Genomic DNA, 25,730 nt, shown 5'->3' on the forward strand with positions numbered 1-25,730 from the left:
TGGTCTGGACCACGTGCCGTGAAGCGGAACACCTTTCCTGCTTATGTCACTTCATGGGATGTTTTGGGTCAAGGTGACCCCCCACCCCCCACCCCACCCCCCCCAATTTTGTAACCCAGGGACTTTAGGTCTTAGACCCCTCAGAACTAGAAAGCCGTAGCTGGAGGACCTCTGCAGGTTGTTCAGGATGCAGCAGGCTGTGGAGGGTCACCGCGCACGCTGAGGGCCACGACTTGAGTCCCCAAGGGCCTCTGGGAACACGCTTCAGGACTCAAGGTCGCAGCATTCCCTTCTGTAACCTGCTCTGCGTCAGGCTGCAAGACCCAAGGAAGAGAACCTCTCCAGCTCCTCACAGTCGTCCTCCTGGCCTATTTGTTATTCCTGGGAGTTTACAGAGCCTGAGCCCGCCTGAAACATGTAACATTAGAAATAGGTTACTGCTGTCAGCAACAAATAACGCCACCTTATTAGGACTCCCTTCCTTGGGAAATGGTAGCTGTGTGTTCAGGGAGCAGGTGTAGATGGAGAGAGGCCCCCATGATGAGCAAGTAGCCCCTGCGTGTGCTTCAGGCTGCTTTCGCCTCGGTGGGCGGGGGGCTTACCATGCGCTGTGCCCTTCCCCGGTCGGCTATACATAGCCAGCAAAGCTTCTTACAAGAGAACCCTCCTGCACCCTCCGCCAGTCCCACGCGCAGACCGGGGCAATCGCTGCAAATCCCCTGGAAGTTAGAACAGGAACCGGCCAGCTGGGCCCCAGACGTGCCGAGTCTCCGCGGCAGCCCTCGTCCTTGCTTTGCTTTCCTGGGGAACGCGCTCCGTGCTCAGCCATGGTCGACATGGGGGGCCTAGACAACCTGATCGCCAACACGGCCTACCTGCAGGCCCGGAAGACCTCGGAGGGAGACTGCAAGGAGCTGCAGCGGCGGCGCCGGAGCCTGATGCTGCCCGGGCCGCAGTGCTGCGCCGAGATCCGCCAGGCGCTGCCCCAGGACTTCGACAGCCTGTGCGAGCAGCAGCCCATCGGCCGCCGCCTCTTCCGGGACTTTCTAGCCACGGTGCCCCCGTACCAAGAGGCCGGGGCCTTCCTGGAAGAGGCGCAGAGCTGGGAGCTGGCTGAGGAGGGCCCCGACAAGAACAGCATGCTGCAGGGGCTGGTGGCCACCTGTGCGGCGGCCCCGGCCCCAGGGCACCCGCACCCCTTCCTCAGCCCAGCTCTGGTCACCAAGTGCGAAGCAGCCACCACCAATGAAGAGCGAGTGGGCCTAGTGGCGCTGGCCAAGGCCGAGGCCATGGCCTTCTTGCAGGACCAGCCCTTCCGGGATTTCCTGGCCAGCCCCTTCTATGACAAGTTTCTGCAGTGGAAAGTCTTTGAGATGCAACCCGTATCAGACAACTACTTCACTGAGTTCCGGGTGCTGGGGAAAGGTGGCTTTGGGGAGGTAAGTGTCTCTGCATAACCAGGCTGGAAGGTGAAGGATACGGCACCAAAGGGTTTTGTTTCACTTTTTTTTTTTTTTGTCTCAAGGGACCTTAGAACTGATTTCAGAGCCACGTGCAGAGCATTCTTAGCTGGCTGTCACCTCTTCTTTCTGTTCACCATGTGAAATAAAATGAGAGTGGCACAGGAAAGACAAAATGTGGAACTGGCCAAGAATCTTTCTCATGAGGCACACACCAGGAACACATTCAGATGCCCTGGACACTTTGGAAAGTGTAGCAACATACGTGGGAGAGCTCCCTTCCCCTGTAATTGTGGTAACAGAGGTAATTTGAGAAAAACTTCAAATATCTAAGAAAACACTCATCTTGAAGTAAAGCTGAGAATTCATTTTGCACCACTGCTGTGCTCAGCTCTTTCCTTTTTTAAGTAGAAAAAAATCTTTAATTTAAAATTCACATAAAATTAACAATTAACCATTAAAGTGTACAATTCAGGGGCATTTAGTACAGTACAGTGTTGTGTAACAATCCCCCATATCCAGTTCTAAGACATTTTCATCACTGCTATACCCATTAACGGTTACTCCCCCTGCCAAGACTCCCGCCCCCAGCCCCTGGTGACCACTCGTCTGCTTTCTGTCTATGGGTTTGCCTATTCCGATGTTTCCTATAAATGGAATCAGACAATACGTGACTTTTTGTGTCTGGCTGCTTTCTCTCAGCATGATGTGTTGGAGGTTCAGTCATTGTAACGGGTATCGGTACTTCCTTCCTTTTTATGGCTGGATAGTATTCTGTGGTATGGGTATACTACATTTCGTTATCCATTCGTCTGTCGATGGACACTTGAGTTGTTTTGCCTTTTGGCTGTTGTGAATAGGGCTGCTATGCACATTCATGTACAAGTGTTTGTTTGAATACCTAGTTTCATTTCTCTTGCGTATATGCTCTTCCACATTTGCATTCCCACCAGCAGTGCACGAGGGTTCCAGTTTCTCCACATCCTCACCAACACTTATTTTCCCTTTTTCTTTTATTATGGCCCACCTCATGGGAGTGAAGTGGAACCTCCTTGGGGTCCCAGCTCTTTCTTAAAGAACACTTCTTACTTACAGCTTCTCTTTTCTCACAAGCCTGCCATCTTTTCACCTTGGCTGATTTCCACCCCTCCACCCCTCGCATTATCCTCTCCTTGTTCCCTCCAGTGCCGTTTACTTCTGCCTCTTCCTCTCCCTCTCTTTCTCTCCTTAAGGTATGTGCTGTTCAGGTGAGAAACACCGGTAAGATGTATGCCTGTAAGAAACTGGACAAGAAGCGGCTGAAGAAGAAAAATGGCGAGAAAATGGCTCTCTCGGAAAAGGAAATCTTGGAGAGGATCAGCAGCCCTTTCATCGTCTCTCTGGCCTATGCCTTCGAGAGCAAGTCCCATCTCTGCCTGGTCATGAGCCTGATGAATGGGGGCGACCTCAAGTTCCACATCTACAGCGTGGGCACGCGGGGGTTGGCCATGAGCAGAGTGGTCTTCTACTCGGCCCAGATCACCTGTGGCGTGCTGCACCTCCACTCCCTCGGCATCGTCTATCGGGACATGAAGCCTGAGAACGTGCTTCTGGACGACCTCGGCAACTGCAGGCTGTCTGACCTGGGGCTGGCCGTGCAGATCCAGGATGACAAGCCCATCACCCAGAGGGTGAGTGGCTCTCCATCTGCGCCAAGGATGGGGCACAGAGTCGGAGAGGAGGGGAGAGGGCTGTTTAAGACTACAGAGCCTTGGATGTAATTCTTCTAGTTTCCTTTTTCCCAAAGCCTTTATGTTGTCCTCTTGTCTTGAGTAGAGCGGTGTAAGAGGATTAGCTTAGCTGGCTGTTTGGGGCTACTTTGCTCTCCTCTCATTGGAGTCAGAGGGGAGTGATCTTTGTAGGCTGGAGATGGTCTGTGCTTTCATGGTGAGATGGCAAGAGCTGAATCCATAGTTAGGGTCTAGCTATGTTCCACCAATAACCACCCCCCTGGTGCCATGTTCCTGAGTCAATAGAGCCTTAATTTCCTCTTCTGGAAAATTTTAGGGGTTGCGCCCTGAAATTTCAGAATCCTAGGAGGTAAATTTTAATAAGGTAAGAAAAAGAAAAAGAAGAACACCCTAACACTTAGCACATTAAAGTAAATATCTCCTTTCCTGTTGAGTGTGGGATGGGAGAATGTTTTACATTGGAGAAAGGTGAAATTTTAAATGAAAATATATAGAAGAGAACAAAGGCAACTTATGTTGATTTTGACCAATTTGGTACAAAGTGACTTGCAGAGAATTTTTTGATCAAAAATGGAATTGTACTTAAGCAGTTATGTTAAGTGAACAGTACATTATCTCTGGCATTCTGATAGATCTTTACCACTGTGTGTCTGGGAGATTCCCCAGGAAGACAAGGGCCCAAGTCAGGTTCCTAAATATTCACTTAAAAGTTTATTTTTGCACAGATTCCAGCTTGCAAAGCAGAGAGAACAGTCCTGCAAGGAGGTGAAAAAGATCTTGGCATGTTTGGGAAAGTTTAGGTGGTTTTATGGGGCTGTAATGGAAGGGGTGCTGCCAAGATGTGCAGGGCTCAGATCGTGCAAAGGCATTGGAACGCTTTCTTGTGGGGACAAGGAGCCACTGAAGGGTTTTAAGAAGAGGAATGACATGATTAGATTTGCATTTTTAATGGCCAATTTGGAAGGTAGATGAGAGGCAGAGGAGCTAGTTAGGGGGCTAATGCAGTGGCCCAGGTGCTGTATAAGATGGCAGGATTGAAGAAGTGGGAGTCAATTGAAGCTATTGGAAAGACACTTGATAAGACTTCAGGACCAGCTGGGTATGAGGGTGAGGGACGGGGAGGGTCTCTACCTCCAGTGACCAGAGGAGGAGCGGAATTCTGGGAAAGCTGGCGTGTTCGACTGTGATCGTATTGTGCATGGGGCTCCTGGGCAAAGGGCAGGTAGAGATGTCCACTGGACATTTGTACGGATAGGTCTGGTGCTGTGGGGAAAGATCTGGGCTAGATATCCGGATTTGGATTCACCATGGCTTGGGAAGAACCAGACACCACTGAGTCATTTGGGAGACAGTGAGGGAAGAGGACCAGGGATGGAAGCTGAGCATCATCCACATGTAGGGGACGTGGAAGAAGAGGGGCCTTGAGAAGGTTAAAGAAGTAGGAGTAGAGAAGGAGTGGCATAGTCACGGGAGCTGTATCAGTTAACGGTTGATTTCAGCAGCTTATCATAGAAAACCCTAATAACAGTGGATTAAATAAGAGGGGTTTATTTTTCTTATGTAACAAGTAGTGTGGAGATAAGCAGTGGTTGGCATTAGTTGAGCAGCTGTAGGATGATGGGATCAATGTCTCTGTGATTTTAGCCTTTTCCATGTGTTGCAAGATGGCTGCTCTAGCCCCAGCCATCAGGTCCATGTTCCAGGCAGGAGAAAGGAGGAAGAGTCAGGAGTAAATGGGGTTGCAGCTGAGTGTGCCTCTCTTTAAGGAGCTTTCCTGGAAGTCCCATCTGACAGCTTCCATTTAAATCTTATTAGCTAGAGCTATTATCTGGCCACCCCTATCTGTCGGGGAAATTGATAAATGACATTTGTGGTGTGTTTTTTGGAGGGGGAGAAGGAAATTCTAGTTAGTAAGGAAGAAGAAATGCTGCACATAGAGCAGGTAACTGGTGACCTCTGCCACAGGAGCCAGAGGAGGGAGGTTTTGGGGAGGAGAATGTCGGCACTGTTGAATGCTGCAGAGAGGTCTTGCAGGCTGTGCAATGTGGCAGTTTGGAGACCAGTGTCCTCAGTGAGCGCAATTTCCAAGGTCTAAACTGAGACTGTGAAGGTTGGATTGACCTGGAAGTCAGGAGTGAGACTAAGGAAGGAGGGAGGCCGGTTGCTGGAAGGGGGACACAGTGAGGAGGGTGGAGTCTTAAGGTGGGGAGAGTGGAGCAGACTTAGATGCTGAGATAAGAACCAGGAGAGAAAGTGCTGGTTCTATAGGAAGGAAAGAGGCTGAATGATGGTGGAGAAACCAAGGGAGAGGCAGGCGGCATGGAGGACTTCTGTCACACTGTCTACTGATGGGCAGGGAGGAGGGACGAGAAGGAGGAGGCAGTGGCTGTCTCCTTGGGACCTTGCTGTGGAAACAGGAATGGAGTGAATTCATGCTGTCTGTACACGAAAAAACCCTGAAAAGCATTACTTCAGGGTTTTGAATTTGTATTGTCGGTTATGCAGAGCAGAAATGCTCCTTCTGAGTGTCCCCTATTGTGCGTCATGCTAGTGGGTGACATAGCTGCACCTTGCTGGGGGCTTAAGAGACACGTAGCTTTGTCTCTCTCTTTTAAATCCCTTCTCAGTCTTCCTCCAGCTCTGTTCATGGGCCAAGAGAGGTTTTTAAAAAAAGATTTTAGCTCTTTTTGGACTTTTTCTTTTTTGCAGGGGAAGATTCACCCTAAACTAACATCTGTTGCCAATCTTCTTCCCTTTTTTTTTTTTTGCTTCCTCCTCCCAACCCTGCAAAGCCCCAGTACATAGTTGTGTATACTTGTAAGTTGTTCTGGTTCTTCTATGTGAGCTGCTGCCACAGCATGGCTACTAACAGATGGATGGCATGGTTCTGCACCTAGGAACTCAACCCGGGCCACCGAAGCAAGGCGTACCTTAAACTTTAACCACTAGACCATCAGGGCTGGCTCCAAGAGAATTTTAAGGACGGTTCCTTCAGGGGCTCCTGCATCCAGGTCTCTGGCTCTTTTGGAACCTGCAGGAATCATGTCCGCTGTACAAATGCATTTGGTGGAGAAGCTTACTGCCTAGAGGCCTCTGGCTCTTTGGCCTTTCATGAGTCCCTCTCTGCCCCATGAGATCAAACTTCAAGGTTGAGACCACTTGCCCCATCCAAGAAGTTTTATGCCCCAGTTCCCGTGCCTGCTGCTGAAGCCCAGGGGACCGTTGGGAGGAATGGGGGCGAAAGAGTCAGAGAGCAAGATTGGAAGACAAAAAAAACAGAAGAAAGGAAAGCCTCCCTCCGTCACAGTTTACCCCTCGACACATGAGGCAAAGCCCCTCGGTCTCCTATTTGCTGCAGCTCCCACACGTGTAACGGGGCCCCCAAGTGGATTTTAAGGTCATTACACTTACGACGTTTCACACAAGAAATGAAAAATGACATGTTTACAGGGCGTCTGTGACCACTAACATTGTTTTGATGTCAAGATACTGTATAAAGAATTCCTGTGAACACTATGAATAAGGTGAGAAGGAAAAATCAGCCTGATTCTAAAGGCTGCTGTCTGCATTGACTCTGTGCAGTCGTTCCAGAAATGTTCAGGCATCGTGGCTTTGGGAACTGCTCGTTCAACTACTCAGGCAGTCTTGTGCGAGTTAGGAGTGCTTCCTGCTACATATAACAGAATGCCAGATTCTCGACAATTCCAGGGCCAAGTTCTCTGTAAAACCCTCCTGCCCTTTTGCTTCTTGTCACAAGATGATTTTTACAACTCCAAACATCAAGTCCACATTCCAGGACAGAAGAAAGAGGGAGAGAGGAGCAATGGCAGCAGACTTCTGCTTATATCCTGTTGGCCAGGACCAGGCCATGTGTTCACCACTAGCTGCAAGGGAGCCTGAAAAATAGACTTTTTCCCATTCTAGCCTCTATTTTAAGGCATAGTAGGGGAGAGGGGGAGTGAGAATAGGTGTTGGGTGAGCTGGGAGCATCTGTCACATCAGCCCCCAGGAAAAAAAAAACATCTTATTAATAAGGATTAGGAACTCTGACTCAGCTTCTTAACTCACACAGCCATTAAAACAAGAGAATAATTGTTACAGTGGTGTGGGAGGCAGCATTTAAGATGACGGCCAATGACCCTTGCCCTTGTATGATCTCCTCCTCTTGGACCTGTGAATATGAAGAGATATCATTCCAAGGACTATATTTGCATTACAGGGCAAAATAGATTTTTGAAGATATAATTAAGATCACTACTCAGTTGACTTTGAGTTAATCAAAAGAGAAATTATCCAGATGGGCCTGACCTAAGCACTTGCGTCCTTTAAATATGGGAATAGAAGTAGAGGCAGCAGAAGTCAGAAAGTTAAAGCATGAGAGGGCTTCAAGACTCCATTGCTGGCTTTGAGGATGGAGGGAGCATGTGGCAAGGAATGTGGTGGTCTCTAGGAGCTGAGAGCTGCCCCTGGCAACAGACAGCAAGGGAACAAAGACCTCAGTCCTACAACCACAACAAACTGAATTCTCCCATGACCGTGTGAACTTGGAAGAGGATCCTGAGCTCCAGATGAGAATGCAGCCCAGCAGACATCTTGACTTTGGCCTTCTGAGACCTGACCAAAGGAGCCTGCTCCACTGTGCCCAAACTTCTGACCTACGGAACTGCGAGCTAATAAACAGGTGTTGTTTTATGCTACTAAGTCTGTGGTAATTTGTTACACGGCAATAGAAAACTCCTACAAATTGTTAGCAAAGGAAGGCAGCCAGAGGAAAGATTTTTTGTATGATAGCATCAGAATTAATGGAGAAGATTGCAAGGTGCTGGACATTGTTAGAGGGACAGTACCTTACTTTCCAACAGGGCTCAGAGCGCCCATGCCTGCCATCTGTTATCATAGAACTTGAGGCTGTAACAGAATTTGAAATTCTTCCAAGTGGGTAGCTCTTGCCTAGGTAGGAGCTGGCCTCCTGGAGGGACACAGGCCCTTTCAGGCAACTGGGGGGACACTAGGTGAGGTACTTGGGCCATTGCTCTGCAGGCAGTAGGGAGTCATTGAGGGTTTTTCGGCAGGAAAGTGCAAGGACCAGAGTGATTCTTAGGAAGATGACTCTGACACTATGTAAGATGAGTTGAAGGAGAAAGAGACTGAGGTTGGGAGAAAGGGGAATCTGCAGAGAGCTACAGTCATGATCCACACGGAAGGCAAGGGGGTTGAGGTAGGGCCCTGGGTGCCGCAGTCCCACGTCCGGAGCTCAGCCCCCTGGCCTCTCACTGAGGCTCCATCAAGACCCACATCTGTACTTACTTCTTTTTAAAGGTGGCCGTCCTCAGTGGAGTGGCAGGGAGGGCACAGAACCACTCCTAGAATGTGGTGACTGAGGGAGGCCCCTAAAGGCACAGGTGGCTCTGCCCAGGTTTGAGACAGACTGTGGTGGCCCCGCAAGGCGAGGCAGGGATGCTAATGAGCACGGGGCTGGGAGGCAGAAAACCTAGGTCCCTGTCCCAGGCTTATCCCTCATTCATCGTGTCTGCCATCACAGGCAGACCATGGGACATCTCTAATCTCCAAGATCTTAGGAGTCTGTGAGATAGTCTTTGGATTATTTGGAGGAAAAGACTTGTAAACTCTAAAGATTAAACATGGAATAAGTTACTGTGGTTTACTGGACTATCATGCAGGGTTCCTACAGGACCAAACAAAGGTGCTTAAGACAATCAAATTGCTGGTTCACATAACTAAGAAGCCCCGAGGCTTGGCCTGCGGCAGGTGTCTGAGCAGTGTCCCTGGGAGTCTCTTCCTCCGTTCCCAGCTCTGCTCTCTGGTGTTGGCCTCACTCTCAGGCAGGGGCTCCCCACATAGAGGCCACCAGCAGCTCCTCACGTATCCTACCAACTGAGCACCCCATGGAGAGAAAGCACTTCCTGACAGGTAGTTCCTTCACAATCCCAGGGAAGACTCTCAATGGACAACTCTGGTCACGTGCCCGACCACGGCCAACTCTGCTGGGCAGGACTGGATCACAGCTGCTCCCAGGAGCCAGGGAGACCGTCGGTCCCATCTAAATATCATGGACTGAAAGGAGAGAAATGTGTTCTCCAAAGGAAAATCAGGATGGAAAAGAAGAGGAAATGGATGTCAGACAGGCGAAAACAGTGGCTGCTCCTAATAACTGCTGTTACCTCAATGGTTTGAAAAGTTTGGAAGCGTTCTGACCCCTTAATCAAGGGGTGATGAGATCTAGATCCTCTTCAAAAAGATTCTACGATGTCGGGACTGTTATTAGCCCCATTTTACAGATGGAGAAATTGAGAATCAGAGAGGGTAAGTTACCCACACAAAGTCACATTGCCAGTATGTGCTGTGAACCCAGGTACGTCAGATTCAAGAGCACTTACTGTTTTGACTCCACCTTGTGAAGGTCACAAATAGGATAGAATATGGCCTATGGTTTTTAATGCTTTAAAAGGCTCCCCACCCAGTACAACTCAGACGGAATAACAGCATGTGATAACATTAGCGTATCTTCCTCAGTCTGGTCTGATATGGACACCAACCACAAGTCTAGCTGAACCTCTGACAGAGCCAAGAGTTCAGAAAAGGAGCATTCCAGCCTACGCAAAAGGAGCGAGGTGACTAACGTCTCAGAGCCAGCCTCCCACGCTGGGCACCGTATAATTAAATGTGGTCCAGCCACTGTCTGCATCCACCTTTAAAGCGTGAGATAAGCCCTCCTGCCTGGTCTCAGCTGACGTCTATGTGTGCACAATAAAACTAGCTCATATCACTTCTTAGAGACTCCAGAAACACGTCATAGGAAAATTGGGCAGTGGGGCTCATGCTGGGATTTCTCAGTTCCAGCATTCTATGTGGAGAACAGTGACCTTCCGATTTTATGGAACATGAGTCCTTAAAACTTGCTGTTTTGTCAGGAATGGGAATGAAATTAGAACCGCATCCCAAAAGCTTGTAACATAGCTACCTTGTCCTGTCCTGAAGCTTCTGACCAAGTCCTCACATTCAGAGGGATAATGGGTGACAGAGTTTGGGCATTATATTTGTTTTGAAGCCTCTATTGTAACGCTAGAGACACACTGAATAAGTAATTTTTAAAAGGTCTCTGGGGGCCGGCCCGGTGGCACAGCGGTTAAGTGCATATGCACGTTCTGCTTTGGCGGCCCTGGGTTCGCTGGTTCGGATCCTGAATGCAGACATGGCACCGCTTGGCAAGCCATTCTGTGGGAGGCGTCCTGCATATAAAGTGGAGGAGGATGGGCATGGATGTTAGCTTAGGGCCAGTCTTCCTCAGCAAAAAGAGGAGGATTGGCAGCGAATGTTAGCTCAGGGCTAATCTTCCTCAAAAAAAAAAAAAGATCTCTGAATGTCTTTCACTGGATGTTAATACCTATATACGGCACAACCACTATGACCCTGCTCCAGAATTTTTTCTCTTTGAGAATTTACTTCTGAGAACCAGTTTCAGAGCCACACAGTAGAGGCATCCTGGTTACTTCATGGTCACACACTGGTCTCACCAAAATTATAACCACCATCATTAACTAAATTTAGTTCCTAGTAACTTTGGACCACTACTAAAACTTGAAATCCGTCTTCAAAGTATTTACCACTATGAAGGGAATTCAAAAATATTCATGACAGTCTTGGAATTATTTTTAACATTCCTTCATTCAAAAGACAGTCATTCATTTATTCACTCATCATTCATTCCACGTAGATTCATTTGAGCATTTCCCAGGTGCCAGAACTGTGCTCAACATGAAGGATAGAACAATGAGCAAAAATGGACATGATTTCCTGCCTTCATGGAGCTGATAGTCTAGTGGGGGAAGTAGCACTTCACAATCACTCAGATGAATGTAAAATTTCAATTATGATAAATGCTGTGAAGATGTGGTCCATGGGGCTCTCCAAAGAGGATCTGACTTAATGTGTGAGGATCCGAGAGTTAAGCACAGAGGAAATACAACTCACTTGATATCAGAAGGACAGATGGGAGTTCACTCAACAAAGTAGCTGGGGTAGGGGCGTAGGTTGGTTTCCCTAGAAAAAGACTCGGAGACAGACGTGCGTGCGGGAGATTCATTAGGGAGCACTCTCGCGAGATACGTGCCTGAGGAAGGCAGGGTTGGGCGGAGGGAGGAGCTGACCCATGGTGAGGCAGAGCTAAGACCTCAGTTAATCCTTCAGCTAGCTCTGGAGTTGGGATGGCCCAAATCGAGGTGGGGTCTGGGCTTTTGTGCCCCTCCAGGAGCCAGTCAGTAGCCTTGGCTAGCTGCCAGAAGGGGTAGCTCGGGCGAGGCGGCTCCCTGTTGCACAGGGCGGTGCTTGGGGATGGGGGCAGCTGTGAGCTACCAGCAGTCAACAGTCCCAGCCTGGCCTGGCTACATAATCTTCAGGGCTCATTGCAAAGTGAGAATGCAGGACCCCTTATTCAAATATCAGGAAAAAGTGTCTCTTTTCTTCCATGCTCAATCTTTCAACAAGTCCTGGTGTTTTTTTAATTGCTGTTTAATATCCCACTCCCTCAGGCTCGGGGACACAGGAGGGGTGAATGGAGACCCTCAGAGACACCCGGGGCCCCACCCCACAACTGGACCTGAGAAAGCACGTGTCTGACCCCAACCCTCCCTGCATCCCAGTCCAGGCTCCCAGCGGGACACCAGATAGCAACAGTTGCTGAGCAGAGACAGGGGAGCAGACAGCCAAGGACCCATTGCTGGGAGGCAGGAAGGTAACGGGAGACAGGACTGTGTGTGAGCCGAGGCTCCAAGACCTGGGCACAGGCAATATCGTCTCACTGGACTTAACTTATGAAATACAAATGCAAAAATTTGTCAAGACAGCCTCCACACAGCATGAAACCCCAGCACAGGGCTGCTTCTGAGCACAGGGCCCTGTTCCACCGCACTGGAGGCCGACCCTGGTCCCAGCAGGTGAGGAGTGGAGGCTGCGACCCTGAAGAGGGGATCTGGGCAGAGTACCCCGGCTGCCACTCCAGGAGGGGCACAGCAGGTCAGGCAATGGGAGCAGCCAGTGCACAGTAGCTGCTGCTTTAGGGGAGATGAAAAGCACAAAGCAAGAGGAAAAGTGGTTCAAATGAAGCCAGAGGGGTGGCAGGGCCAGACCACACCTGCATTACAGGCTGTGGTAAGGACTTCGGCTTTTTGCTTAAGAAAAAAAAGCCTTTGAAAGGATTTAACCAAGGGGGCAACGTGCTTAGAATTCTGTTTTGAAAAACTTCCTCCGTCTGAAGTGAGACCAGATCAGAGGGGATTCAGGTGGACTGTGGCCATTTGTAATCCAGGTGAGAGATGGTGGCAGCTCAGCCCACAGAGTAGGAGGTGGAGCCGGAACACCATGGGCAAACGGGAGAGATTTCAGAATGAATAGGCCTCAGTGACGATTTGATATGCGTAAGGGAGAGGGGCTGTCAAGGGTGATTTATTAGGAGAGGTTGTGTGGCAGGAACAGACTTGGGCCCTGAGTACAGTAGGGAACCTGCCTTCAGGAAGCCCCCGGACGGAGAAGAGACCAACAAGGAAAGAGCAGTGACAATACAGTGTGGCGAGGGCTGTCCGAGTTGGGGGCATAGGAAGGACACCTGGCCCAATATGGGGTCATGGGGTCAGGAAGGGCTTCCAGGAGGAAATGATAACCAAGAGGAGACTGACAAGGTAAACAGAAGCCAGGCAGCTGAGGAGGGAGCACAGTGGGCCAGGCACAGGCACCATCAGAGGTCAGGGCTCCTCAACTGAGGACAATTTGGGCCCCCAGGGGACTTTTGGCAATGTCTGGAGACATTTTTGGCTGTCTTCACTGGGGAAATGCTGCTGGCATGTAGCGGGTAGTGGCCAGGGATACTGCTAACATCTTACAATGCACAGCGCAGGCCCCCGCCGCAAGAATGATCTGGCCCACGACATCCGTAGTGCCGTGGTTGAAAAACCCTGGCCCCGGAAAAGCCTGGATCGAGGGGCGTGGGGTTCGGTCACAGAGTGGAGTGGCTCTGCAGCTGCCTGGAGTGTGGAGTCACAGGGTGGGAGGGGTGACAAAGGTACGACTGGAGAGTGTAGAGAGTTGTCAGACTCTGGGGGCTGGAGGGGACAAGGCCATTTGAACCTGATGCCAGGAGCGCTAGGGAGCCATTGAATGCTTTCAGGCAGGGAAGTGACAAGATCAGCCTTGGAAGGACAAGCAGGATGAGGGGGTTGGGTGAGGGTAGAAAGGAGGGGAGTGAGGCAGAGGGTCTGGGAACTGGGTGGACGGCGTATGGTCTAGTGAGATGTGGGAGTAGGGAGAGAGAGCCAGGAGGTCTGCAGGGCACAGCATGCAAGATGACGCAATCCAGGGACCAAAAGTTTGCTGCAACATCTAATTTGTTACAGACACACGTTGGAAGCTCAGAGCATCCATTCAGATCAAGTGCAGGTGATGAAATGTGGTCCTCAGGATCAACGAGATGGAAGGAGTGTGAGTGTGCCGACCCTGGTTCTGCCACTTACTGTGGCTGCTCTGTTCAGAAGTGCAGGCTGACCCCTCATTTGGGACGCCTAGCCATGGGGACAGTGAGGACTGAGAGTCAGCCTGTGTTATATGTACCCAGCCATGTGAATAGCATTTTCTAATTGCACTTGACCCCAGGCAAGTCATGCCTCTTCTCTGAGCCTGGTTAATACGGCCTGCCTCTTAGGCTTGATGAGAGGATTAAGAAACAAGGTAGATAAATGCCTAACAGGGGGTCAGCCACTTGGTAAGCCCTCAAGAAATGATTGCTATCATTATTCGACAAGAAGCCAAGCGCAAGACCTTCAATGACAATGCCCACTGTTGCATTGTTTCCACTTCACCTGACAGGCACTGTATCTACTCAAATGACCTTCGCAGCTGTGCTTTGTTCTCTGAGAGGCACAGGGACCAGAGGACCCCAAGGCTGCAGCCGAGTGGGCAAGGGCGCAGCTCACCTCTGGGCTGAGCCAAGAGGCGCGTGGAGCTTCGCTTGTGGTTTTATCCTGAGCATCTTAGAGACACCGTGGAAAATACGCCTCAGCCCACTGCTGATAGATTCACAGAACATGAAACCACCAACCAACGCTCCCCAGTGGAAGAATCACAACTGTCGATCTCTGACAATGTGCCAGGCCCATCTTCAATCTGATAGAGCCTAAGAGGCTTCTAGGTTTTTCTTCTTGTGTGGCTGCCCTGCCTGAGACCCAGAACCAGGCTTGCTCATCATGGTTGCTCACACCTACCAAGGGCCTGCTATGTGTGAGGTATTCGCTTTAATCTTCATCACCATCCTGTGAGGCAAGAGCTGTGAAGCTCAGAGAGGTTGAGTTACTGGACGAGGGTGACCAGCTAATAATTGGTAGAGCTGAAAAGCGAACCACAGCAGACTGATGCCAGACTGTAGAGCTGCAGAAAGCATTATTGCAGGGACCCCCGTTTTGGATCCCCGTTTGGATCCTCTCTGAAACGGGTGTCCTCCCGGGAGTGTCAGAGAAAGCAGGACACCACCTCGGGTGAGGCTGTGCTCCCCGCCCAGGAAGTGGCTGGCAGAGGAGCAAAAGCAGGCCCTGGTGGAGGCTGCAGCCTGGGGCCGAGCATGCGGGCAGGCGGAGCCTCGGAGCTAAGTCTCCCGGGGTCTCGGGCACATTCCTCTGAGGTCTGCAAAGGCCACCGCTTAAAGGCGCAGAGGAGCAGCTGGGAACGAGAACAAAGCGGCCAGGCCCCCCTCGGAGGAAGGAAGGAGCGAGCCCCAGGAAAGAGCTGATAGCGCTAAGCTCAGCTTGTTTTTTTCCTCTGCTCAACAGTTCTCCTGCCACGGCAAACAAAAGATGTACATTCTGATTCCTTCTTCTGTTTGGATTGTGCTGTCGAGTGGATCTGGTTTGTGATGAGCTGGGGGGAAGAGGCACCCGCGGGCAGTGTCTTGCTTGCTCCTAGGGCCGGTTTGCTGGGCCGTCGCCTCCAGGAAGTGCAGAGAGCTTCCTTTTCTTCCTCTTTCTCCTGCTCGGGTCATCAAATCCAGCCGGGCCTGGCCACACCAGAGACAAGACACCAGCGTTTCTTCTAATGATGGAATTGAAGGTTGCCAGCTTTTCAGATGCAGTGGGAGCTGGAGGTTTACTCATGACCTTGACCTTGAAGGACCTGCATGTGCACACGCACGCATGCACATGCATACACACACGTACACTTCTTCATGGACATGTGAAACTATTAAGATGTGAACCGTGCCTTCTCAGCCCCACTGGCAGGCCCCTCGCTGTTCTCATCACTGCCAAGGCCACAGTCCCCTTCTGTCCAGAGCCACACTGGAACTACTCAGAGTCCAGAATCCTCCCCCCGGCCCCGGGCCCTGCTACTCAGCTCTTATGGACCCAGGGGTGAGAGTGACAACAATGACAGGGCCAGCAGAAGCCAGCATCAACAGCAGGAGCGATGGAGGGGGTGTCTGCGCAGGTCCCCACAAGCTGGCTCTGATCCTGATCCCACATTAGGGTGTCCACCTTCCTCAAGGTCTGGTACCTGTAGGGGACAGGTGGCCCTGATGGGACCAAGTAAGCCACATGTGATGACTGTGGTAGATGGACCTCTTGCTGCCTCCCGGGGGCAGTGGGTTGCGGGGGGGGCCTCCCTGGCTCCCTAAATGCTGTGCTGTCTGATGCTTGACACCTGCCATGCTGGGTGTACTCTGCCTGACCAGGTGTTGACTGTGTGGGCCGCCAAAGGGCACTATAAAACCAAAAGCAAAACAAAATGAAGAAAAAAATTTTTTTAAAAAAGGTAAACCACGCACAAAAACCTCCAGCGAGAGCTCCATTGCTGCTGACACTCGGGTGATCCCCACAGCCCTGGCAGTGGCAGTGCCGGTCACACGGACAGAAAGTGACTGTTTTGATGACACAGAGACTGGTGTGCGGGGGCCCTTTGTAACTGCAGGCGTTAAACCCAGCCGCAAGAGGTCTGCGTGGTTGGACCCTGCCCCATGCTGCTTGGTCTGGTCTCTCCTCCCACCCCGCTCTGAGGAGGCATTTCACATGCGGAAGACAAATGGCATAAAGGCCAGGCAATTAATTTTTTCAGCTGGAGGCTGCAATGGAATTTGGGTGCTTAGACTCTGGCGTGCGCCTCTAATTCCATTCTTCTCCTCTGTGAAATACCTCCACTCGTCAAGGAGGAGGTGCCCTTCTAAATTCCATCACTGACATTTTCTGTCTTTAGGACCAAAAGGTAAATTTAGTCCTGAGAATTATTTGGAATGAATTTATGGCTACCCTGCATGCTGTCTCGTGCTCTTTCCACTACACCAGAGAGCTATAGAGCATAAAGACAGCAGGCCAATTCTTCATTTATTTCCTTGGGGAGGGAGCAGGGTGGCCCCAGGGCATAGCTGAAGGTCTGGTCCCCACCTCCCAGCCACCTGTGTGGTGTGGAGCAGCCCAGGCAGCCTGATGAGCAAAAAATGGAGAATTTGTTGGGAAAGGGGAAGGGAAGCAGCTGAAGCAGGAATGGACCAGGATGAGGACTTAGTACTTGACAGCCGTGGAGAGGGAAGGAGGGGACGCTAAGGAGAAAAGAAAGCCTGAAGGGATCTTGGGGGAGTAAGAAAGCCCCCCCTCCCCTACTTGCACAGATAGTATGAGGCCACTAGTGGTGCCAAGTGCAGGCCGGTGTGTGGATCTTGGATGGGTGACCTTGGGCAAGATTTAACCTCTCTGCAGTTGAGTTTTTTAATCTGCAAAATGGGGGGTAAAGTGGTCTCTATCTTATAGGGTTATCATAAAGATTAAATGAGAAATTCAGGGAAAGCACTTAAGAAAATGTTTAGCATGTAATAAGCACTCAGTGAGTATTGTCCATTGTTATTTCCAATTTTTCTCCCAGCAAGCATCTCACAGTCCTTTGTCCCAGACAGGCATGTTCTCTACTTTCATCCTGCACCTTCTACTGAGGGTCTGAGGTTTATCCAGGGTCCTGGTTAGCAATTTTAATCCTCACAGTCACTCACCTCTGAAATCTGCTCATTGGAAGGGTGCCACACACGGAGCAAACTCCTAGTAAACGCTGCCGAGCGGAACTTCCCGATCCTCACCGTCTGAACTGCAGCTGGAGGCTATTTGTAGTCTTTCTTCCTGCCTGTCCCACCCGGCAGAAGAGATGGAACCAGGGAGTGTGGGACCCCGGAACACAGAGCCAAGTGAGAGTGGCGGAGAGTGAAACACTACATACAGGGAGACCTCAGCCCCTTCCCGCCTCGGCTTCCAGAATGAGGGCCAGCAGCCAACACCTCTCAGGTGGGGTATTGGAGGATCTCTCTGGGGAAGCTGAGCAGCCTAACAGAAAAAGTCTACAGATACTCACAGGTAGGGGCCCCAGGGAAATGGCTGTGCAGGATCGTCCTCCAGTGAAGCCCCTCAGTTGACAAGCTTCTTTCACTTTTGGTGTTACATTCTTAAACATGAACAAATAGTCAAAGACCATGTGTCACTTGAAAAAAAACCCTCCAAAATGACAGACAATGCCAAAACAAACAAAAGAAAGAAACTTGTAGAAAACAGGAACATTGCAAGGTGTAGAAGAGAACTTTTCTCTTTTTTCTTTTTTTTTTTTGCTGAGGAAGATTCACCCTGTGCTAACATCCATTGCCAATCTTTCTCTTTTTCCACCATAGCATGGCCACTGACAGACGAGTGGTGTAGGTCCTTGCCCCGGAACTGAACTCAGGCTGCCAAAGCAGAGCGCACCGAACTTAACCACTAGGCCACCAAGGCTGGCCCAAGAATATTTTTTAAAACCTATAGTTAATATCTTTTGAGATTTAAGAGAAGGTATTACATCCATGAAACAAGAACAGCTGCTATGAAATAAAGAACATTCTGAGAAGACCAAGGACATTTGGAAATAAAAGATACATAAATATGTTTGCAGAACAACATGGATAAGTCTCAAAAACATTATGTTAAAAAAAAAGAGTCACACACAAAAGAATATCTACCATACAATTCGATTTACATGAAATCCAAGAGCAGACAGAAGTGATCTGCGGTGACAGAAATCAGAAAGTGCTTGCCTGGGAAGCGAGGAGGAGAATAGACTAGAAAAGGGCACAAGGGAACTTGCTGGGTGGATGGAAATGTTCTATTTCTTGTTTGGGTGGTATTTACATGAGTATATTCAATTGTTAAAATTTATTGAACTAAATATCTAAGATCTGTGCACATTATTCTATGTTAATTGTATGTTAGTAAAAAAACATTTGCAGAAAGGAGATGTTCAAAAGAAGGGTTAAGCCTGTAGGTTTAGCCATCAATTTACAGGAAACACAAAGAACAGAGGAACATATAAAATGACACCACAGAGGGGCCGGCCCGGTGGCACAGTGGTAAAGTGCGCATGTTCTGCTTCAGCGGCCGGGGGTTCACCGGTTCGGATCCAGGGTGCGGACATGGCACCGCTTGTCAAGCCGTGCTGTGGTAGGCGTTCCACATATAAAGTAGAGGAAGATGGGCACAATGTTAGCTCAGAGCCAGTCTTCCTCAGCAAGAAGAGGAGGATTGGCAGCAGTTAGCTCAGGGCTAATCTTCCTAATAAATAAATAAATAAATAAAATGACACCACAGGGATGCAGTCAACAAACTTTGACTGTGGGAAACTCTACAGTTTAGCCAATTTTTTCCAAAAAATAAAAGCTTGCAGAGGAGGAACTTACATATTCACAGAGATTTAAGAGACATGTCAGTCAATCACATGGCATGAAGCCTGTGTGGATCCAAATTTAAACAAACTGTCTAGAGGAAAGGTTTATAGGACAATTGAAAAAGTGTAAACGCGTGCAGATATTTGATAATATTAAAGAATTGTTGTTATTTTTAAAGTGAGATAATGGTAATGTTTTGATTTTGTTTGCTGGTTTTAAGTGACTTTATCTTTTAGAGATTTGTAGTGAAATGCAAATGATACGATGTCTAAGGATAGTGTGGGGCAATGGGCGGCGCTGGGGACACGGATGAAACAAGGCTGGCGTGTGTTGATGATTGTTGAAGCTGCGTGTAGCGTTCCCTGGGTTTACTATTCTAGTCTCTCTTCTTTTTTATATGTTTGAAATTTCCCATAATAAAACACTTTTAAAAAAAAAATAAAAGAGTTGGAAGGAAAAATACAGGAAGTCTCTCAGAAAAAGAATGATAAAAGACAAAGAGATGGAAAATAGGAGCACAAGATAAGAAATGTAAAGGATAAATTCAGGATTCTCAAAAACAGAGAGGAAAGAAAACGGAAGGGAGAAAATGATCAAAGAAATGAGAAAATTTCCCAGTGCCGATAGCTGCTGGTTTCTGGATTGAGAGGCCAGTAAGTAGCCAGCACTGTGGAAGAAAGAGCCCCACGCAAAGTCCCTCCTGGAGAGATTTCATAAGGTTGCTTTCCTGGGCCGCAGACCTGAGCCCTCACACACATTCTTATAGTCCTCCACTGCCTCCTTCTCTCTCGGACGGCGCCCTGTGGGCACCACTTCTAGGCTGGCTTGCTCCCGCACTTTCAGAATTGGTTGAAATATCACACTGTGGGATGCGGGACCTGGTTTCCAGGAGCTGCTGAGGGTCTGGATGCCGTATCTGGAAATATAGACAAGTTAGCTTTGGGGTAATCTTGACTAATGGAAATGGGAGATGGGAGGCAGCTAGGCAGCTAGATTCGCCCCAGCTGCTCTCTCCTCTGGTTCCTCCTTGTGACCCTTCCTGAAGAGTCTCTTGTGCCTGGCATCACCCCCACTTCCCTCACTCCTTTTTCCCTCAACATTCTATACCGAAACTTTCAAATATACAGGAAAGTTGAAAGAATTTCACAGTGGGCACCTGTATATCCACTACCTAGAGTTGACATTGACATTTTAATCAGTTTTATTGAGATATAATTTAAATACCAGAAAATTGACCCATTTAAAGTGTACAATTCAGTAGTTTTCACTATATTCACAGAGACATGCAAACATTATCACAATTTTAGAATATTTTATTCACTCGCAAAAGAAACCGCATACCCTTTAGCGGTCACTTCCATTCTGCCTCTCCCAGCCCTAAGCAACCTCAAATCTGCTTTCTGGCTCTGTGGAATTGCCTATTTTGGGCATTGCATATAAACGGAATCATACAATAAGTAGTCTTTTGTGACTGGCTTCTTTCACTCAGCATCATGTTTTCAGGGGTCATCTATGTTGTGGCGTGTATCAGCACTTCATTCCTTTTTATGGCCAAACACTCTTCCATTGTATATTATTAACGTTTTAGTAGATTCGCTTTATTGGGTGTCTGCTCCTCTATTCATCCCTCTATTGACCCATTAATCTGTCTTATATCTTTTGTGTATTTCCAGGTAAGCTCACTTCCCTTTTTGCCCACCCTCAGCACCTTTGCCTTGCACACCTCTCAAATAAAACTCACATCGTGTGGCCACCTGGGTGCACAGGAGGCTGGAGGTGGAGTACTCAGCCTTTGGCCTCCGTAGTAGAGGGATACAAGGGAAAAGGGAGTCTGGGGATGGACTTTTCTACCTTGGCATACAGCGTTTCTCAGTCTCATCCCTGTCTGCCCCACCAGTCTCCCCTCCCACTATTGCATCCCACAGATCTTAAATTCCAGAAATACCAAATTCTTTAAAGTTCCCGAACGCCCCACATTTTTTCTGACTCCATCTCTTGCACATGCTCATTACCTGGATAGTCTTCTCTATGAGACAGATTCTTCCCACATGTCTCAGCTCAGCCTTCGCTCTTCAGTGAACACACACACACCCCCCACTCTGGCCTCCCTGTGCTTGTTTAGCACTCCCATTCTGGCATTTATCCTACTTTACTGAATCAACCTTTTGACCTGTCTGTCTCCACCAGCCTATAAATCCTCAAGAGCAGGGTCCGGGCCTTACATGTTTTGGTGTCCCTAGAACTCACTGCAGGACGCAGCTCAATAAATATTTGTTGGATAGTGAACAGAAAACATCTCGTTACCATCTTTACTGTTGTTTTGTTGGGCATGCACTAAGTGAGGCCCTGTGGTCAGTACCTGGTTTGCAAACGAAGATGAGTAAGTCTATATCCTGGGCTTCCGAGGAGCCTACAGAACCCTTTTGTCTGGGCAGATGCAAAACCGGACAAGACATCAGGACAACAGATGTAAACCGGGACTGTCCCAGGCAAACCGGAACATATGGTCATCCAAATTATATACCAGGTTCTATGAAAACAGCAATGCCACACTGACTCATGCCCAGCCTGTCAGACCCCGGTCACTTCCAGAATCTTCTTGCACAGGCCAATTACTCTTCGTTGGGTCTTGAGTCATTTATTTTCTTCGTTGTTGTTATCCATGTAAAAATTATCCATGAAATTTAATATTCCTAAGGCATTACACACACTGTGCACATAAAAAACATATACTTAAGCAATTAGACAGAAAAAGATCACCTAATTAACAGCTAAAAACTCTTTCCAACCATTTTTGCTGTACTGAAATGCATATTTGTAAGCAATGTGTGAAACCCATTACATATATAAATTTGTAGTATTAACAATAAACTCTGGTCTATTGTCTTTACTTATGGGCATCTGGATGTTTCCAGCTTATGACCATTGTGAATAATGGAGCTATGACCATCTCGATATAGAGTCCTTTTTCTTTCTTTGGAATCCTTTCTTTGAGGTATATACTCCAAAGTTAAGTAACTGGTCCTTATTTTCTGTTGCTCCACGTCTTACTGCTCTCCTGGAAGTCTGAGGCAGTTTACAGAGCACAACCGTTTCTCACAACTCTACCAATAATTTATATTATCATTATCATTTTTATGTACTAATAGAAGCTTATTGTCACTCTAGGCTGTTCTCTTTGTTTGTATTTTTAATTGCTGCAGAGGGTATACATTATACTTTAACCAAAAGCAGCTTAATTTTTGTGAAAACATATTATGATGTAAGTTTATACTTGGTATGTTGTAGGTATTCATTAAATAGTTGTTAAATGAATGAGTGTATTAAAATCACACACAGTCAAAAAAGACAAATACTGCATGATTCCACTTATATGAGGTTCCTAGAGTAGTCAAATTCATAGAGACAAAAAGTAGAATGGTGGTTGCCAGGGCTGGGGAGCGGGGGCAATGGGGAGTTGTTGTTTAATGGGAACAGAGTTTCAGTCTTACAGGATGAAAAGAATTCTGGAGATTGGTTGCACAACAATGTGAATGCACTTAATTAAACTGTACACTTAAAAATGATTACGATGGCAAATTTTATGTTATATATGTATTTTACATATATATATATATATATATATATATTTTAACCCAGTGGTCATTTGGCATATATTGTCAGTAGAAGAGGGGCTGCAATATGTAGTCATGCGTGTTAAATGAAGTTTCATGTGGAGACTTTCTAGATTAAAATGACAGTGTGCATTTTTGCAGGCAGAGATGTGTGATAGTAATATCATTACATAGCAAATAGAGTAAGCAACATCATAGACTAGATAATATTATGTGAACATCAATATTAGCAATAAAGTGCTCAACCTTTAAAAAATCGTGCATCTAATTAATCTGTGAATGAAATAGGCAGAGCTTAGGGAATCTTAGAGACAGCCACTTGCACTTTTCACCTTAAAGATGAGGTGCTGAAACTAAGAGAGGCTGTGTGATTTTCCCACTTCGAGAGCAGCCACATCTGTCCCTTTTATAATGCCCTCCAGCCAAATCCTCTTTCTGTCTCATTGGCCAGAATGGATCACATGGCCTGCCCTGACTGCACCAGAGGCTGCTGGGAAAGCAGGGAATAGACTAAGTTAGATACATTGCCACCCCAAATAAATTCATATTCCCTTAACAAAGTAAGAAAAGGAGAATGGGTATTGAGTAGGCAATCAGCAGCATCTGTTACCCTCCCATTCATGTTTTTGATCTCTTTTGGTTTTTGTTTGGGGTGTTACAGGCTGGAACCAATGGCTATATGGCTCCTGAAATCCTGATGGAAAAAGTAAGCTATTCCTATCCTGTGGACTGGTTTGCAATGGGATGCAGTATTTATGAAATGGTTGCTGGACGAACACCGTTCAAAGATTACAAGGAAAAAGTCAGTAAAGAGGATTTAAAGCAAAGAACCCTGAAAGAGGAGGTCGCATTCCAACATGATAACTTCACAGAGGAAGCAAAAGATATCTGCCGACTCTTCTTGGCTAAGAAACCAGAGCAACGCTTAGGAAGCAGGTAAGCTTCTGGATAACGGAGGTGATTGGTGATGTTAGCATTGTCCACAGGGATTGGGAAAACACTTTGAGTCAGTGACAAAGCCTTGGGATTGAGTAGTAGTATTATTTTCCTATTATTATTTGCATATTATATGGTTTGGTATTTCCAGTGCTTTCAAACACTATGAGCACTTGATACGGAAAATCCTCCAGGATACATTTTAAAACGAAATACTGAGGCGCAAAACAGCATTCATAAAAAAGAAGAAAAAGAAGATACAATTCAAATAGTTGCATAGAATATTTCCAGCAGAGTATACAAGGCGTATATAGGATTAGCTGCCTCTAATAAAGGGAAATTGGGAGCTAGTGACAGGAATGCAAAGGAGGATTTTCACTAGAGAACCTTAGTATCTTTTGAATTTTGAACATGTTGAATAAATTACGTACTCGACAATGAATAAAATTAAAACTTAAAATAAAAACCATCAGTACTGATAGTCATAGCTCTGGAAAATTCTGCCTCTTTTAAACGTCTCTGTAAAATATCAGTCAGCAGATATTTAGAAAGTACATATGGTGCTGTCAGCTATGTTAAGTATGGTTGAAATTCGTTTTGAGGAAAGTCAAGTTTTATTGCTTACAATGGATTAATAAGATCAAGATATTTTAGAAGAAAAAAATAAGTGAAAGATGACCTGTGAAAAGATCTTTGGCTGTGGGTGACTGTGTCACGGAAGAAAACCAAGGGTTTTAGAGTCACAGATTAGAATCACATCCCAGCTCTGCTATGTACTGGTCATTTTACCTCAAGCAACTGAATTACTTTTTCTGAGTCTCAATATCCTCATATATAAAATGGGGGGGCAGGAAGGGGTGATGGTTAATTTTATGTGTCAACTTGACTAGGCCACAGTACTCAGATATTTGATCAAACATTCTAGATGTTTCTGTACTGGTGCTTTTTAGGTGAGATTAACGTATAAATGAGTAGGCTTTGAGTAAAGCAGGTTATTCTTCATAATGTGGATGGGCTTCATCCAGTCAGTTGAAGGCCTTGGTAGAAAAAGACTGGCCACCCTGGGTGAAGAGGGAATTCTCCAGCAAACCGCCTTTGGACTTGAACTGCAACTCTTCCCTGGGTCTCCAGCCTTACAGCCTACCTTGCAGATTTGGACATGCCAAGCCTCCAGAATCGCATGAGCCAATTCCTTAAAATAAACCTCTCCCTCTCTCTCCCTCTCTCTCCCTCTCCCCCTCTCTCTCTCTCTCATATACGTACACAGATATTGTCAGGGAGGAGAAATTTTCCTTCTACCTCCTTATGTTTAGGGATGGAGGCCTGCAAATTGAAGTGACAAAAGACACATTAGCAAGAAAAAAAAGACAGATTTTTAATTCATATACATACACAGGAGTTCACAGAAAAATGTGACCAGGAGGTGGTTAGAATTGGGGGCTTATATACCACTTTAATAGGGGAGCGGGGGGAGGGCACTTACAGGAAAACAAATGACTTCTCAGAAATGGTGCAGGGAAGGGCCCTCACAGGAGAACAAATGACTTTTAGGAAAGATAAATGGGCCCTCAGGAGAGTAGATGGGAAAATATGATAGTTTTGTCACAATGTCTATTTGGGCGTGGTGCTGATTTCTGTCACTGGTGATAAGAGTCAGTCTTCCCTGGTTCCAAACCTCTCAACTCGGTGAAACTCCCAGGGGGAGGATTTATGAATTGAGTTCTTCGGGGAAGCTCTGCTTTTAGGCAGATAAGGGGAGTTCAAAACCTTCGTCTGTTGATGCTCAAATGCCTTCAGCTCAAAATAATATTTATGCCACCGTGGTACAGCCTGGAGCCCTTCAACATCCTGTGGTCCTGTTTCTCCAGGGAGCCCTGACTAATTCAGTGGGATATTTTGAGGTTTAGATGTAACGTATGTAAGGTTAGATATAATGTGTGTTAGGAATCATTGAATAAATGATAGCAAATATTATTACTTTGTTTTAAGGGAGATAGATAATATTTTGACTAAACTATGAGCTTGAATGTCTTGAATTACTTGAATTGAATTTTCAGAATCTAAAAATCTATACAAACATGAAAGCTACAACCAGAGAGTAAGATGACTGGTTTTCAATATGACACTAGAACTGAGCCACCAAATGACTCTGAATCTTCCAAGCAGTTGCCAGTGAAGGATCTAGAACAGGGCTACCTTAGCTCAAAATGTTCGAGTATGGAAGCAAGCTTTTAAGTTTTGACCTGATTTTTTAAAATAGTGAATCAAA

General features: G+C 47.3%; 1 protein-coding gene across 1 annotated transcript in view; it reads left to right on the forward strand.

Annotated features, from left to right (window-relative positions):
* The first annotated feature begins 827 nt into the window (after nt 1–827).
* The window catches only part of GRK7 (G protein-coupled receptor kinase 7), a 30,736-nt gene continuing 5,833 nt past the window's right edge, over nt 828–25,730 (forward strand). The window contains exons 1-3 of the mRNA XM_014852074.3: nt 828–1,439; nt 2,693–3,130; nt 23,187–23,461. Coding sequence (XP_014707560.1) covers nt 828–1,439; nt 2,693–3,130; nt 23,187–23,461 — 1,325 coding nt within the window. The remainder of the gene's footprint in view (nt 1,440–2,692; nt 3,131–23,186; nt 23,462–25,730) is intronic.

The sequence above is a fragment of the Equus asinus genome, chromosome 21 (genome assembly GCF_041296235.1).
Source record: "Equus asinus isolate D_3611 breed Donkey chromosome 21, EquAss-T2T_v2, whole genome shotgun sequence".
NCBI lineage: Eukaryota > Metazoa > Chordata > Mammalia > Perissodactyla > Equidae > Equus > Equus asinus.